General features: G+C 43.2%; 1 protein-coding gene across 1 annotated transcript; it reads right to left on the reverse strand.

The window, feature by feature from the left end:
• Positions 1-10,736: 10,736 nt before the first annotated feature.
• Positions 10,737-11,231, reverse strand: LOC142632593 (uncharacterized). Its single transcript, XM_075806968.1, has one exon. The coding sequence runs from the start codon at positions 11,229-11,231 to the stop codon at positions 10,737-10,739; it is 495 nt and encodes a 164-aa protein (XP_075663083.1).
• Positions 11,232-11,858: the final 627 nt, after the last annotated feature.

An 11,858-nucleotide genomic window follows, 5' to 3' on the forward strand; every position in this document is an offset into this window, starting at 1 on the left:
GGGGTTGTCCGGCACATGTGTTGAAAGGAAAGTCGACAAGTTACGGTCTAAAACGAAGTGGTATTTTTTGTAGGGTATCCAAAAGGAACGATTGGAGGTTTATTCTATAGTCATAAGGATAATAAAGTGTTTGTTAGCACGAAATGCCAAATTCTTGGAAAATGACTATATGAATAATTTTACTCCTAGAAGTAGAGTTGTCTTGGCTGAAATGAACGAACCTGTAGTTGAACAACCAATGGATGAAACTAGGGATGATGTGACTGTATTAGATACACCACAAGATACTACTCATGAGATGTCTAGTACACAGGTGCCTCGTCGTAGTGGGAGAGTTGTTTGGCCTCATATAAGATTCGTAGGTTTAGGAGAAACTTATGAGGCTATCTTAGAAGAGCCTGAATCGGATCCTTACACTTATGATGAAGCAATGAATGATATAGATGCACATCATTGGGTCCAAGCTATGAAATCTGAATTGGATTCTATGGATTCCAATCATATATGGGATCTTGTAAAGGCGCCTAACGGCATTAAACCTGTTGGTTGCAAATGGGTTTACAAGAGAAAGAGAGGGATAGATGGAAAGGTTGAAACCTTTAAAGCAAGACTAGTGGCGAAAGGGTACACACAAAAAGAAGGTATTGATTATGATGAAACTTTTTCGCCAGTAGCAATGCTTAAATCTATTAGGATTCTCTTATCCATTCTTTGCTCATTATGATTATGAGATTTGGCAAATGGATTTCAAGGTACATTTCTTAATGGCAATCTTGAAGAAGAAATATACATGTTGCAACCAGAAGGTTTCATAGCAAAGAACCAAGAGCATATGGTATGCAAGTTGAATAGGTCCATTTATGGACTTAAACAAGCATCTAGGTCATGGAACATCAGATTTGATCAAGCAATCAAGTCATTTGATTTTGAACAAAATCTTGATGAACCATGTGTGTACAAAAGGCATCGAGACAAAGTAGTAATGTTCCTAGTGCTTTATGTTGATGATATTCTACTCATTGGAAATGATGTAGGGGTCATGTCATCGGTTAAAGTTTGGTTGTCAAGCCAATTTGATATGAAAGACTTGGGTGAGGCTAACTTTATTCTAGGGATCAAGCTTTGGCGAGATCGCAAGAATAAGATGTTAGGCTTATCACAAGCTGGATATATAGATAAGGTCCTAGAACGGTTTAGCATGCAAAACTCCAAGAAAGGATTACTTCCTTTTAGACATGGAGTTCCTCGTGTCGATGACCAAAGACCTAAGACTCGAGAGGAAGAAAATATGATGAGACAAGTTCCCTATGTACAGGTGGGAAGTCTCATGTATGCCATGCTTTGTACTAGACCGGATATTTGTTATTCGGTTGGCATGGTCGGCCGATATCAATCAAATCCGGGACCAAAACATTGGCAAGTTGTAAAGCATATTCTCGAAGTACCTTAGGAGAACGAGAGATTATATGCTTGTTTACCATAGTGAGGATTTGATTCCCATTGGCTATCTGATTCGATTTTCAATCGGATCTAGATTTCGGAAAATCCACTTCGGGATGTGTTTTCACCTTGGGAGGTGGAGCCATAAGTTGGAGGAGTGTTAAGCAATCTTGTATTGCGGACTCCACCATGGAAGCCGAGTACGTTCTTGCTTGTGAAGCGACAAAGGTTTGTTTGGCTCAAGAAATTCCTTTCTGATCTTGGTGTTGTGAGAATGGAGCAAGTTCCCATCATATTGTTTTGTGACAATAGTGGAGCAGTTGCACAATCCAAAGATCCAAGAAATCACAAGAAAGGAAAGCACATTGAGAGGAAGTACCACATCATTCGAGATATTGTTGCTCGTGGAGATGTTGTGGTAGCAAAGATTGAAAGTGCAAATAATCTAGCAGATCCTTTTACCAAAGCCTTACCTCAAAGGACTTTCGAGTCACATTTGGAGGGAATGGGAGTTAGATTAGTGCACAATAGTCTTTAGGGCAAGTGGGAGATTGTTATGATTAGTGCCCTTAAATCCTATTGTATGATGCTATGTATGACATTATGTATGACATGATGTATGACTTAATATTGTGTTTGATAAAGTTATTTTATTATTATCTAAAATAGTGGTTACGTGAATATGGGACATTATCATATAGTCCATGAGATGCATTGTATGTGATTTATGTGAAAAGTCACAGAAGATGTAAATCACAAGTTCTTTGTAAACTCAGAATTAATAGTTCGTAGTCGGTGATGAAATTGGGCATTTCATCTGCGAAGACTATAACGTGTCAACTAAGATGATTTGTCTTGATCATGGGAGTGGAAGCTTCTAGTTGATATGTTGATATGTTTTAAGAGTTAAAACATATTGAACGGGACCATTTATTGAGATTTACTATTCTTCTAACGGCTTGTCGAATGAATAATAGATCTCACGACTTCTATTTGCATGAACTCTTAATCCTGAGAGAATAATGGACCTGATCATGAAGTGTAGGTTGCTTTGATATATCAGGAGTGAGACCTGAAGTGACGGTCAAAACCTCAGTATGTTGGGCAGCCACATTTAGTGTTGATGGAACATATATTCTCAAGATGGAATTCATAGTCTCTTGATGGAGATATAAAATATTCCCTTGAGATAAGTTTAATGGTTTCAGTTATTCAGAGAGTTAGGCCTAACCACTTTAGTAAGAAATTACTAAAGTATATGTTTCTGAAATTGGATTTCATAAATATATAATGAATAACTTTAAAGAATTAAACCGGGTACTCAAGGATAAGATGTAGTAATTTACAAAGTGGCAGTCTACATTTATGACTTTGTGTTACTACGAATATTTTATGAAGGGGTTACGTGTATAATAAAGTTTTGGGATATAATTTATTAATAAGGCCTAGAGTGCAATTATATTTATATAGTGGTATTAAATATAATTAATGGTAACTTTGGACTTGTCAAGAGTTGACGGAAAAGCCCAAGGCCCATTGGAGCTAGTGTCTTGTTGGTTCCTTTTGGTCCCACTCCAAGCCACACACTAAAGCCCAATTGGAAAGGTCCAATAGGCCAACCCAATTAGATAATCAGTTAGTTATAAAGGGAGAAACATACAAAATTTTTATTAGAAGAGAAAGAAAAGAAAAATAAGAAACGGTGTGTGAGAGAGTGTGAGACACACTTTCATTCTCCCTTTGAAAAACTGATTGAGAGACCACACATCTTGGGCGTAAAGTGGAATTGGAGTGAAGATTAAAAGTGTTCCCAAGTGCTTCTAATCTTTGTTTTGAATTTCTCCACACCAAGGTACGCTATCTTGTTCTTAAATTCTGAAATTTATGTTGTGCACGTTATCAATCATGAATGAAATAGACCCTTGTTCGTCGCTTCCGCTGTGGGTTTTGCATGAGATGCAAAACCAGAATTTTTCCTTCAATAAAAACCAAAAATAGCTCAGTATATCTTGTGACTATGTATGTACCTTGCATTCATGTTGTGAGGGCTTTATATATCCCTCCGGATTCTAACCGTTGTGGTGTTAATGTCTTTCTTGATAACGTCTCCAGCTGAGTAATGGGATTCAATACGTTTCCAACGGTTCGTCCAGCTGGTCTTGTAACCGTCCGGGACATTATTGGCAGCATTGAATGGTCTTAACATCCTCGTCAGTGATGTGGATAATCGGTCAGGTTCATCTGTGGAGGCGATCTCATCCGTGTTTTACTTCGTCAGTCCCATCAGCTGCCCCTTAGGTTCCATGGTCGTCAAGACATGTCCTGACAACCGTGGAAGATGAAAGGGTTTTTTTTTTTATTTAAATTTTTTTAATTTTTTATGAGCGACCTTTGGAATTTCGCACTGCATTGAATGCGTAGTGGTGGCGTTATGCTGGCTGTGGCCACGTGGCATGATACAGTTGGAGAGGGCTTATGTCCTCATTGTATGACCCCATGGGTTTCCAGCTAATTTTCGGTTTTTCTTTTTTGGATTTTTAAACTTCTCTTCTCCTACTTTACTTTTTATTTTCTCCAAGTTCTCAGTTATTTCTCTGAGCGTTTCTTCAACTAGTTTTTCTTTGTCACTTTCCTTTGAGCCGGTGCGTGCTTGGTGTTTGGGCTTCTCGCTTTTCTTCTCTAAGGTATGTTCTTCTCCTTTTCCTTCTTCCTATTCCTTCCTTTTCTTTTCGCAAACATCTGATTTCTTTTTCTTCTCTTTTTGGCCTCTGTTTCTTGGTTTTTTGGGGAACTTTAGCACTTTCCTATTTTCCTGTATTTTTCTTGGGTGTCCATGGTCAGTAATTCTGAAGTTAGAGTAGTTTTCCCTTCGATTTCCTTTCTTTTTGCTTGCTTAGGGGGGTCCTTAGGTGTTTTTCCAAACCTTGAGAATTTCATTTTCAAGGGTAACAGCTTAGGTGTTGTCTTGGGTGAATTGTTTCCGTTGCTTTGTCAATCAGTTGACTGGTTCAAGGGTTTGGTGAGAGAGCAAAGGTCAATGTCTGAGGTTAGGTCTAGTGATCTCGAAACTGGGTTGTCGTCTAGCGGCGACCCTATGGAGGGGGATATGGTCGTGTCGACCCTTAGAGAGGTTAGGGCTTTTCACGCCCTCGTGGAGGCGTGTGGGTTGGACGCTGATGCCGTGGGTAGGTTTAGGGATAGGTTTCAATTCCGGAACGGGTTCGTGTTCGTCGGCCTTCTGGCAAGGATAGGGCTTGTCAATTTTTTCCATGTGAAGTGTGTTTCTATGAGGCCGCTTTCACTTGTGGACTTAGGCTTCCTGTCCATCCATTTGTGATGGAGATTTTAGCTTATCTGGGTATCGCTCCTGGGCAACTTATGCCCAATTCATGGAGAATAGTGGTCAATTGTATGAAAATATGGTTGGCCGCTAACGGGGAGAGATCAAGGTGAGTGAGCTTGTCTATTTGTATCGTTTGAAAGAGTCCAAAGAGTATGGGTATTATGAGTTAGTAATTTGGGAGAGAAGAACCAGGATCGTTAAGGGTTTACCTTCGTCCTTTAGGTACTGGAAGTCCAGATTTGTCTTTGTGTCCAGGGACGATTTTGAGACCCCCTCTAGCCAGGATTGGGGTGATATCCCCAGATTGCTTTGTCGGTGGGGAACCCCGACTTTAGGTGCATCAGTATCCTTTCTTGTCTTTTTTTACCTTTGTTGAATCTACTGTTATCGTCATTAACCTCTTTGATTCCTGTGCAGTTAAAAGGAGGCCTAAGCTCAAAAGCAGGTATAAGGAACGTGTTGAGAAGGCCATTGAGTACTCCCAGACCATCGAAAACTAGGACAATCAAGTAGATCCCCGGACGCTTGCTTTTTACAATCTTGGCCCCGATCCATCCCCCTACGTTCTGCTGAGCCTTGACATTGAAGGAAAGAAGAGTAAGCATTGAGTTCGTCAGTCTTGGTCCCCATATCTGTATTCAGTTCCTTTGCTCTTTTATAAGTGTTTCCTTCTTTGCAGAAATGACGATGAAATTTAACAAAGGTATGTACGAGAAGATGCGGTCTAAGAAGGACGAACCGCTGTCCAATATTGGAAAAAAGGTGGTCCGTGTCAAGGGGAAGGTTTCCTCTGTCACTCCGATTGCTTCGGCCACTCCCGTGATTTTTGGCACCGAGACGATGAGGACGACTTCTCCTGCCACCTCGGTTGAAGAGATCCTGACCCCTGCTTCAAAAAGGCCTCGTAGGTTTGATAGGGGGAAGGAGGCTGCTTGTTCATCCACTATCTAGGATGACGAGAGGTTGGCGACGGACAGGGCTCATAAGGTCATGACCGCGGAGGACCTGAAGGTGTTCTTGGGTTTACCTCCAAATGAGTTGATGGGTCATCACCTCCATAAGCTCGTCCAGGTAACCCGCTCGTGCTAAGTTATCTTTTTTATTATATATAGGTGTACTAAGGTTAATTTCCTTCGCGTGTTTCCTTCTTTTTTTTGTTTTAGGTGTTGGGGGAGACCATTCATCTTTCCTCGGAGTATCTTGCTCAGGGGGCTAAGGTTGAGTCCTCGCTCTCTCGGATTAAGGTCCTGGAGATGGAGAACTCGAAGCTGAAGAAGGATTTGATAGCTTCGATGGAGGATGTTCATCACGCTAGGGAGCAGGTTAAGAAATTGAGCGATAAGCTTAAGGTCGAGCAGCAGCTGGTTTTGGAGAAGGACGAGCAGCTTGCAGCCGCTAAGGAGAAGATCAAGGTCGTCGCCTCTAGGGCTATTGAGGGTTTCCAGCAGACTGAGGAGTACAACTCCATGCTCTTCAGCTGGTATTTCAAGGGGTTCGAGCTTTTGAGGAGATACTATATTAAGCACCCTTCTGGAATAGATTTAGAGACACTGGACATAGAGGAAGTGGACAAAGAGATCTCTGCTGACGAGGTTGCTCAAGCAACGACTTCTGACACTCCCGAAGACATTCCTGCCGTTGATGTCCCAGTCGTCGAAGCTCATGCCCTTGGTGCCCCTGCCGACGACGATGCTATCTTGGACGTTTGAACCTGTTACTTGTTCAAAAGTTCCTCTTTTTTTTTAGATGCCTGACATGTTTTAGGCTCAAATTCCAGAACATTTTTAATTTTCTTTTTGATAAGAATATCTTTAGCCTAGTGTTTATGGGTTTTTAGATGTAAAAACAAAGGTAATTGCCCTTGGTTTTTGGGCTTTTATAACATCGTATTTACTTACATATGTTGTATGTGCTTCAAGACCCGTCAACCTCTTTGACCCGCTAGCAACTTGTATCCGTCAGGGTTGGATCTTATCTTTTGGCTCAATCAGCAATGCACATTTGTCCAGGCGAAGTCTCATTACTTTAGCTATTTTTTTTTTAATCTTTTCGCCTTCATCAGTAACGTACATCCGTCTAGGCGGAATCTTATTACTTAGGCTTTTTCTTTTCTTTTTTGCCTTCGTCAGTAATGTACATCCATCTAGGTAGAATCTTATTACTTAGGCTTTTTCCTTTCTTTTTCTCCTTCGCCAGTAATATACATCCGACTAGGCAGAATCTTATTACTTAGGCTTTCTTTTTTCTTTTTCGCCTTCATCAGTAATGTACATCCGTCTAGGCGGAATCTTATTACTTAGACTTTCTTTTTTCTTTTTCGCCTTCGTCAGTAATGTACATCCGTCTAGGCGGAATCTTATTACTTAGGCTTTTTCCTTTCTTTTTTGCCTTCGTTAGTAATGTACATCCGACAAGGCGGAATCTTATTACTTAGGCTTTCTTTGTTCTTTTTCCCCTTCATCAGTAATGTACATCCGTCTAGGCGGAATCTTATTACTTAGGCTTTTTCTTAAAGGTTTCCGAGACAATCTCTGAGCTTTATGGGCAATGTACATCTGTCTGGACGGAATCTTATTGCTTAGCCATATTAGGTTTCTGGGAAAATCTCTTGGCTTCGTTGGCAATGTACATCTGTCTAGGCGGAATCTTATTGCTTTGCCATATTGGGTTTCTGGGATTTACTACTGACGAGACCTGTATGAAGACATTATTTGAATCTTTATTTCATTAATTTTCAAGAATGAGTACATTTCTGTGTTACATCTGTTGATGGTATTTCTTCAAGTGCTCAATGTTCCAGGGTTGCGAGAGCCTCTGCTCGTCTAGGGTTTCCAAATGATAGCTGCCTTGCCGGGAGTAGTGGACGACTCTGTAAGGTCCTTCCCATGTAGGACCGAGCTTTCCTTGGGCAGAATTTTTGGTTGCCGTGGTGACCTTGCGCAGGACGAGGTCGCTAATTTCAAGTCGTCTGAGCTTGACCCTCTTGTTGTAGTACTAGGTCATCTTCTGCTGGTACTTCACCGTCTTGCTGGAGGCCTTGTCTCTTATTTCGTCCAAGCAGTCCAGATTGATTGAAGTTGGTCGTTGTTGTCTTTCTCGCGGAATACTTCTCGCTTGACGCTGGCCACTCCCACATCGACTAGGATTACTACCTCAGTGCCATAAGTGAGCCTGAAAGGTGTCTCTCCCGTTAGGGTTCTTGTCGTTGTTCTGTAGGCCCACAAGACATTGGGCAATTCTTCAAGCCAGGCGCCCTTCGCCTCGTTCAGTCGGGCTTTGATAATTCTGAGTAATGTTTGGTTAGTCACTTCCGTCTGTCCGTTCGCCTGTGGGTGTCCTAGGGATGAGAATTAGTTCATGATGCCTAGTCCCGAGCAAAAGTATTTGAATCCCTGGCTGTCGAACTGACACCCATTATCTGATACAATCGTTCTTGGAATCCCGAACCTGTAAATTATATTCTTCCATACGAAGCTACGGATCCGTGCCTCTGTGATAGTTCCTATTGCCTCTACTTCAACCCATTTTGTGAAGTAATCAATAGCAATGAGCAAGAGCCTTACTTGTCCTTTTCCCAGGGGCAATGGGCCGACAATATGAATCCCCCATTGTGCGAATGGCCACGGGGAGGTTATCGTCATCAGTTTCTCTGCCGGCAGCCTCTGGACACTCCCGAACCTCTGGCACTTATCGCACCTCTTGACGAGCTCCGCTGCGTCTACCTACATGGTTGGCCAGAAATATCCTGTTCGAATAACTTTGCTTACCAGAGATCTAGGCCCAGCATGGTCTCCACAAATTCCTTCGTGGACTTCTCGAAGGATGTACTTGGCTTCTTCTTCATTGACACACTTCAAATAGGGCATGGAGAAGCCCCTTTTGTATAAGGTTTCATTCAAAATCGTAAATCTAGCCACTCTCGTTCTGATCCTCCTGGCCTCTAGGGTGTCGCGAGGGAGGTGCCCATCTTGGAGAAACGACACGATCGGTGCCATCTAGCTATTTACGCTCTGGATGGAAAATATCGGGACTTCTTCGATGCTGGGGCGTTTCTGTATCTCCATGAGTAATTCCCCATTCGTCGGTTTTTCTTCTGACGAGGCCATCTTCGCTATCTCATCTGCCGCCATATTCTGGTCCCTTGGGATTCGAACGAAGTCCAACTTATCGAACTCATGGGCTAGATGTTTCGTCAGCTTGAGGTACTTCTGCATTCTCTCCTCTTTTGTCTCATACTCTTCCCTGATTTGCCCTATTGCCAATTTTGAGTCACTCTGGATGAGCAGGTTCTTAGCCCTAAGTGCTTTCCCGAGTCTTAATTTCGTTAGTATCCCTTCGTACTCGACCTCGTTGTTGGTTGTCGGGAATTTTGGTTGGACTCCATATCTGAGTTTTTCTCCATCGGAGGTGTTTATGATGACCCCTACTCCCTCCTTCTTTTGGGCTGATGAGCCATCAGTTTGGATTATCCACTGTTCCGCCTGATCACCGCGGTCGTCATCTTCTGGAAGGGTGAACTCGGCAATGAAATCTACTAGAGCTTGCGCTTTGATGGCTGTTCTGGGATGGTACTCGATTTCGAACTGGTTGATTGCCCACTAGACCATTCTCCCTGCTGCCTCAGGTTTGTTCATGGATTTCCTGATTGGTTGGTCCGTCATTACCAGGATAGGATGTGCTTCGAAGTACGGTCGCAACTTCCGTGTAGCCACTATTAAAGTGAATGCAATCTTCTCAATCCTGGGATACTTGGCTTCTGCTCCCTAGAGGGCTTGACTGATGTAGTAAACTGGAAGCTACTTCTTATCTTCCTCTCGAATTAGGGCCGTGGCTGATGCCGCTAGGTATAGATAAAGGTTTTCTCCTTCCTTCGATGGACTCAGGAGGGGCGGATTGCTCAGGTAACATTTAAGCTCTTGAAACGCTGCTTTGCATTTGTCAGTCCAGGCAAAAGCTTGCTTCAATGTCTTGAAAAAGGGTAAGCATTTGTCCGTTGCTTTAGAGACGAACCTATTGAGTGCAGCAATCCTCCCTATGAGCTTTTGGACTTTTTTGACGGTCTTCGGTAATGTCATGTTGAGTATTGCTTGTACCTTCTCTGGGACACCATGAACCCTAAGAATTTTCCTGAGGCTACCCCAAAAACACACTTACTAGGATTTAGCTTCATCTGATATTTTCTGAGGGTATCAAATGTCTCTTTCAGATCGTCCAGGTGCGTTAATTCCTTTTTGCTCTTGACGAGCATATCGTCCACATATACCTCCATGTTTCTGCCAATCTGCTTGCTGAACATCTTGTTTACTAATCTTTGGTATGTTGCCCCTGCGTTCTTCAGTCCAAACGGCATCACCTTATAGCAGTAGAGCCCTTGGCTTGTGATGAAAGCGGTTTTTTCCCGATCTTCCTCAGCCATCTTTATCTGGTTGTATCCTGAAAAAGCATCCATGAACGTCAGTAGCTTATGCCCAGCTGTAGAATCTATCAACTGGTCTATCCTAAGCAGGGGGAAACTGTCCTTTGGGCAAGCCTTGTTTAGGTCTGTGAAATCCATGCATATTCTCCATTTCCCATTCACTTTTTTCACCAGCACGACGTTGGCCAGCCACTCGGGATAATAAACCTCCCAAATGAAGTTTGCTTGCAACAACTTGTTAACTTTGTTGGTGATCGCTTGGCTTCATTTGGGGGCAAAGACTCATTGTCTTTGTTGGATGGGCTTTTTCCCGGGATCCACGTTCAACTCGTGCTGGATTACCTGGCGTGATATGCTGGGCATATCCTCCTGACTCCATGCAAATACATCCAAGTTTTCCTTGAGGAATTGGACGAGCTTCGTCCTCATCTCGGGGCTTAAGGTTGTTCCTATCCTCGTCACCTTGGCAGTCTCCCCCTCGACGAGTTCCATTGCTTCCAAAGCTTCTACTTTGTCCTCTTTTTCCTCCTCAATTGTCTATGTGTGGTGTTCCTTCGCAACCAGTACAGCCTGGTAGCATCCCCTGGCCAAGACCTGATCCCCTTTCACCTCGCTGACACCGTCCTTAGTTGGGAATTTCACCTTTAGGCTGTAGGTGGATGTAGCCGCCTTCCACCTGTTAAGCGTGGGTCTCCTAATGATTACATTATATGATAAGGGGCAATCTACCACCCGGAAGTCCAACTGACGGGTCAGCTGCTTCGGGTAGGTCCCTATTGTGACTTCTAGCGTCACTATGCCCTTGGGGTATACCCTGTCCTCATTGAAGCTGACGAGGGGGGAATCAAATGGGCGCAATCTGCCAGGATCTAGTTTCAACTGTTGGAATGCCAGTAAGTACATGATGTTTGTGGAGCTGCCGTTGTCTACAAGGATCTTTTTAGTGTTAAACCCTTCGATTGTGAGCGTTATAACCAGGGGGTCATTATGTGGCTCCCTTACTCCCCGAGCATCCTCTTTGTAGAAAAACATATCCTGGTTTGTTCATCTCTGCTTCAATGGGGGTTCCATATGGACGCTATTTACTTGTCTCTAGCATGTTTTCTTGAGGGACTTGTATGATCCCCCCGTGAATGGCCCTCCTGCGATCGTACTTATCTCCCCGATCACATCTTGTGGTGGTTGGGATGGACGGATCTCATTCTTGGACGAGGATTCGTGCTGGCTCTTGTTGCCGTCTCCGAACCTGCTGGACTCCCCCTTCTTCACATGCTTCTGCAGTTTTCCTTTCTGTATCAACTCTATCTGTCCTTTCAGGTCTCGGCAATCCTCTGTGTAATGGCCATGATCCTTGTGGAATCGGTAGTATTTTTTCTTGTCACGCACGTTAGGGGACGAATGTAAAGGTCTCGACCATTGAAGGTAATGTTGATCCTGAATCTATGTCAAAATTTTGTCAACAGGCATAATCAGAGGGGTGAATTTTACCTTTCATGGAGCTTTTTCGTCCTTTCGTTTATCTACGTCACTTCCTCGACAGCCTGGGCTCTCCCTCTTTTGCCCCCTACATTCGTCTTCCTTCCTACCCTCCTTTCTCGGCCTTTTCTCGTCCACAATGGCTGCTAGTGCATCTTCGGCATTCATGTACTTTTGGGCCTT

Source organism: Castanea sativa, chromosome 4 (assembly GCF_040712315.1).
Source record: "Castanea sativa cultivar Marrone di Chiusa Pesio chromosome 4, ASM4071231v1".
Lineage (NCBI taxonomy): Eukaryota > Viridiplantae > Streptophyta > Magnoliopsida > Fagales > Fagaceae > Castanea > Castanea sativa.